This window comes from Rutidosis leptorrhynchoides, chromosome 4, assembly GCF_046630445.1.
Source record: "Rutidosis leptorrhynchoides isolate AG116_Rl617_1_P2 chromosome 4, CSIRO_AGI_Rlap_v1, whole genome shotgun sequence".
Taxonomy (NCBI): Eukaryota; Viridiplantae; Streptophyta; class Magnoliopsida; order Asterales; family Asteraceae; genus Rutidosis; species Rutidosis leptorrhynchoides.
In genome coordinates this window covers 589002681-589008254 of record NC_092336.1, presented here as the reverse complement: position 1 = coordinate 589008254, position 5574 = coordinate 589002681, and the positions used below count along the sequence as shown (strand labels likewise).

Here is a 5574-nt window from a genome sequence, read left to right as displayed (position 1 = left end):
TTCATGTTGAGGGAATACCTCATCTTTATGTCATTGTAAATAGATATTGATGACTGTTGTACTAATTATTAAGGTACTATATTTACCACTAGAGGTGGCAATTTCTGCTCATTTACGTCTAAGTGTTCTGTTTTCAGTTGTATCTGATCTCAAACGGGTAAAATTGGCCAAATCATATATTTAGCTAAAAGGGGAAGTGGGAACGAGTCAAATAGGTTGAACGGGCTGAAAGTTACTAAAGTATACATTATAAGTATATATTTAATGCATAGAACCTCTAATATATTTTTATCTAAGAATTTGAACTAATTATAAAATAGTATTGATTTTGCAATCATTATTAATGCGTAAAGCTGTCAATTATTTATGTACAATTTTTTTTTTTTGTTTTTCAAATATGTCTGCTGGACCTGACCATCACTAGAAATGACCCATTTCAAACTGAACCCATACCCTTTATCCCAAATACTTGCTTTATTAACCGCATCAAGCCATTCTCATGCAACTTATAAGCATTAACCAAGTAGTTGATGTGTTTCAGATTATATATCAAGTCAGAAGCAGTGTTGAAGATCATGGAGTGCATAGACTGATAGACTTGCCCTTTCGTCAGCTAGCGTTCTTTCTTCAGTTTGTACCTTTGTGAGTACTTATCCTTGTCGATTTGTTATCGTTGTTATCCATTAATGAAAATGATTTAATGAACCGTATATCTTAAACCATGTCTGTTTCTTGCTGCAGATTCATCAGGGATATCATGTATGAATACATTGCGGATAACCGTTATGCTGTATTTGGTCGTCCAGAGTCCTGTGAACTTTAGGCTATATATTGAAGGTAATCTTTATGTACTATGTAAACTGCTCAATGAAGCAGAGTTATAATGTTAATTACTTAAAATGTAAACTTACTAGTAAGTTAATACTAATAATCATCATTGCTTTCATCTTTAATTCCATCTTTTGATATCACACATACCTTCCATTATGTTCTATAAAGTTAGGTATCTAGAATTGTATGCATAGTATATATATGTTTTAGAATACATATATTGATATGTGGAAGTAGCTCGTATCTTATTACATAACTTGATGCAACAATTATCATGCTATATGAAATGAGGTGCGATACCTTGAGCCTTATAAATGTTGGTCTAAGGTTGTAGGCAATTTAATGAAGGCTCTACATAGCTAGCTCTTCCATGAGCGTTTATACAGCTGCCATAAACTTTTCTTCCTGGAATTGCAGACGTTATATACACACTATCGATTACAATGTTTGTGCATGCAACAGTTTTACTGCAACTTAGGTTTATGACATTTTCCATCATCGATGTCCCTGATATTCCTCTGTATGTGATGTCACTCAACTTCACAGCTGATGTCTTCGTATTTGAGAATCCCACATATAGAAAAGTACCAATTAATTTTTTGTGGTAAGGGTTGGAAACAACTTTCATCTTATAAATTATGTGAAAAAGCTCGAGTTTAAAGCATTTATCTATAAAAAAATGTAGCATATGTACCAAAGGTGGCTGATGGGCAGGTCCGTTGGGTTGAGTACACGTCAAAACGGATAACTTTGGCGTGTGTCTAAATAGGTTGGGCTGACCTGAGACACTACTTCTTTAATTTCATAAATATTTGCCGTGTTAAGAGTGATAATAAACTTCATATTTTTGAATAGTAATCTAATTTGTTGGATCGAAAGGTGGCTTGATTATTATGTAAGACTCTAAGAAAGTACCTATTTTGATAAATAAAAATAAATTTATTTTACTTGTTTTCCCCGTTAGAGATGAAACGTAACCTAAATTGACATATTCATACTTAAACGAGGTTGTAAGCTCTACATCTAATTATAGTGTATGTGTGTGTGCGCGCGCGTGTTAGACATCAAGTTAACATGCTTACAGAGAGTAGGCAATTCTTCCGAGTAGGACAATAGTATTGGTCAATTATAATTGGGTTATACACCGCGTCGAAGTTGACGCCTGCAAATGAGATCTTCCTTGCATGACCACTTCCTCCCTGTCGAATGAAAGCAGCTATGCATCAATTATAAATTGATAAAGATTTATGGCAAAAATGATAGAATTTACATATCTTTTTGGGTGAATTTTCAAAGTCGTTTATTATGTTACCTGCCATGTTTTGATTCGTACTCCAGTTAACGTTTTTTTCATGGTGCAGTTACTAACAGCTACATTTTCTACCACATCAGTTCCTCCCAAAGCTCCAATACTACATGAAAAGGTACAAACTGTTCTATGATTCCCAAATATATATGGCTCTTCGATTTTTTATTTTTTATTTTTTTTCAAATTTAGTAATATGAGCAAGCTAAGCTACCTTATCCCATGGCCTGGCCCGCACATGATACCACTAATTCTGATATAAGATGAACCTCCACTAATTGCAATACAGTCGTCTCCTGTGATTAATATAAGATTGAAAAACCTTGGTTAAAATTCAAAAAAATTATTATCATAAAACTGGAAAGAATAAAAAAAAAACCTGTTTCAATGATGGAGTCACGTATATTGACATTGGTGGACGTCGCCACATCAATGCCATCAGTATTTGGACTTGTTTCAGGGGCAATGATGTGTAAATTAGATACGATGACCCCGTCACAAGTCGTTATTGTGATATGGACTCGTGGGCTGTTTACATGTGTTAAACCATTAAGTCGCAAGTTATTGCATCTTTTAAACTGTAAGGCCTGTCATAGAATTAAAATTATAAACAATCCTGCTTCACAATAAAGCTCAATCATATTGCCGCAATACCAAATTTGGGGACCAAATTTATGCTTTGTAAGAGATGCACAAATTGTTATCGAGGTGATAACGTATTGCTTGGGTACCTAAAGGGTCGAAATGGGCCGGGTTGACTCTAAGAACTTTCTAGGATTAAATTTTATACTTAATAGTTATTTAGCACATTAAATGTGTTTCATTTGGCCCATGGGAGGCAAAACAACTCACAAATGGACCCGTTAGAAAGTAATTGGGTCAGTATTATCACCTCTAGTAATTTGCAATCCCTATCGAGAACCAGTGCAAAGATATGGGTTACTTACCACTGGTGCATGACAAGTTTTACCCTGAAATAAAAAATGCATTGATTGTAAGAATTTGTATAGTTTGATTATAACCCAAGCCACTTCACAATTTAAGATTAAACCAATAAGGTAACTAATGAACAATGAAGATGATTACTTACTGGTGCTGGAGGAGTAATGCAGGCATCCTTCCACCAAATAGGACCTTGACCATCTATTCGTCCATTTCCACTTACTGTAAGATAGTTCACCAGCGTAAACAAGATCCATGTATCGTAGTGATGACCAAACCAATCTGTTTTCTTGGTTGGAGCGACAATGTTTCCCGACACCTATATTTTGACATTTATAAAGATATAATCGCGCAGATAATTTTACTAGTACTACAATTGATCTGTAAGTTCCTTTGATTGATAAGTTGGGGAGGTAACCGGTCAATACGATTTTAGTCTGGTTGCATAACCCACGCGTTCATTTCTCACAGTTGTATAACCCGCCCCAAACCGCTGCCGAGGAAACCCGACCCAATCAGTCGAGACGGCCGTCGTAACGGACGTCGCAACGGTTTTACTTGTGTACCGTAGCAACGGATCCTAAAACGGGTAAAAAAGGGTAAACGTTAAAACAACGGTCAACAACGGTAAAAAACGGTCAAAAACCTTGAAAAACGGTCGAGACGGATTTTGACCAAAGTTCGCTTTTAATATATATTTTAAACATAAACATTATTCTATATTAAACATAGATATTTGCCTTTAATTTTACGTTTTGACCATTGCGACACTCCAAGGTCCTAACCGTCTTGATCCCGTCTCACGTCTTTTACAACCTTGCGTATACCTGGACGAATATTTTGGAAGGCTTGCATGGACCACTGAAAGTTATTGGATTCAAGAGAAACGTCCTCCCTTTTGGTATGACTATTATACTCTCATCATTCCCTTGCAATTGGCAAGCGACCTTCCATGCATTCATAAAAGCCTGTATATATTTGCATCATATGTTACACAACAACCATAACATTACCCTATTACGCCAAAAATGGGTAATCGTAGCTATGATGTAGACACTCATACACATACTTGCTCAAAGCCGTTCTTGTGCTAGATAGATTCTATATTGCAGATATAGTAAAATTGTGTACAATCACAGCCTGAAGGCAATATAAAATCATACAATTCGACTAACCGGTGAGTCGTTGGTTTCTCCATTTCCTTTGGCGCCAAACTTCATCACATCAAAAATGGTGGTTGATGCAAGACTGATTCTTACACTAGAACTTAAAGCAAAAGAGAGCATACTTGATAGCAAGACCAAAACCAATGTGACCATCTGAACCTGCATGAATATGATGCTTACTAAGTGCACTATTTTCAAAATTTACATATGAAATTTACTCTTGTGAGATTTACTGCCAAATATGTCAACCATATTATCTGATTAAATTGTCCTATTATCCTAGTCCTAGTACAAAATAAAGACAAAACAGTCCCTGTTTCAAAACCTGCATAGTTCGGTTTTATGTATTAATTTAAGAATTTTACAGAAGGGCTTTGAAAATGAAATTTGACTAGCTATTCTGCCAATCTGTTTAAGACAAACTTATGTAACTACAATTGATTCTCAGTAATGTGTCCGTACTGTCACTTTCATATCTGCATTCTATATATGGTGGTGAAAGATAAATGGTTAAGGGTTGATTTTGTGTAAATGAGCAAGCTACTCGCGAGTTACTCGGGCTCGTGGCGGAACTAGGTTTTTTTTCACCGGATGCAAAAAAAATATTAAAACTGTAGCAATTTTTTTGGACAAAATATGGAAGTTTTGGGGCAAAAAATTGAGGTTTTTAGGCAAATTATTAAGGTTTTTGGGAAAAAGTTGAAGGTTTTGGGCAAAATTTGAAGATTTTATGGCAAAAGTCGGAGAATTTTGGGCAAAATTTGAAGGTTTTAGGGCGAAAAAAAAAAATCAACCGGGGGCAAAGTCGAAAAACCCAAAATTTTCACACTGAAAAAAAAAATCCACTGGGGGCGGCCGGCCCCCTCTGCCCCCATGTAGTTTCACCTATGGGCCCGTCTTGTTAAAAACTCGATTCGATCCGAGCCTAAACGAGTTTGATCCTAAACTTGAACTTATTTTGAAGCTCGTTTAATAAATGAGCCTGAACTAGAGCTTCATATACAAGCTCGCGCGCCTAAACAGAATTTTCATTATATTATTTTTGTAATAATATAATATATAATAATAATAATAATAATAATTATAATTATAATACTATATATACTATGTTCAAACATACATTCCAGAGACTTAAACCGTAAATTTAATTTTAAATTTAAATCAAAAAAGAAAGCTCATCATAAACTTCAACGGGTGTTATCTTCCTACTTGCAATGAATTAATTTTCACCGCTACCACCATTAAACTTAAAATAATTTTACGAACAAAACGAGACCAACTATGTTCGAAACGGACACTTTTAAAAAAAAATGCTAACCACACCGACAT

General features: G+C 35.1%; 1 protein-coding gene across 1 annotated transcript; it reads right to left on the bottom strand.

The window, feature by feature from the left end:
- Window positions 1-1153: 1153 nt before the first annotated feature.
- On the bottom strand, window positions 1154-5120 carry LOC139842904 (probable polygalacturonase At3g15720). The gene is made up of 11 exons (XM_071833002.1): window positions 5092-5120; window positions 4678-4721; window positions 4255-4433; window positions 3907-4047; window positions 3228-3398; window positions 3085-3108; window positions 2517-2724; window positions 2352-2433; window positions 2144-2243; window positions 1914-2030; window positions 1154-1384 (listed from the first exon to the last, which is right to left on the bottom strand). The coding sequence occupies exons 1-11, from the start codon at window positions 5118-5120 to the stop codon at window positions 1154-1156; spliced, it is 1326 nt and encodes a 441-aa protein (XP_071689103.1).
- Between the last annotated feature and the right edge of the window lie 454 nt (window positions 5121-5574).

Bases quoted from the DNA above. Each gene is read 5' to 3' on its own strand.
- LOC139842904 (XM_071833002.1), bottom strand. From the start codon at position 5,120: ATGGGGGCAGAGGGGGCCGGCCGCCCCCA. The intron at 4,434-4,677 runs GTTACATAAGTT...TTTTGAAAATAG, and splicing joins ATTACTGAGAATCAATTGTA to TGCACTTAGTAAGCATCATA. The intron at 2,725-3,084 runs GTAAGTAACCCA...ATTCTATGACAG, and splicing joins AAACTTGTCATGCACCAGTG to GCCTTACAGTTTAAAAGATG.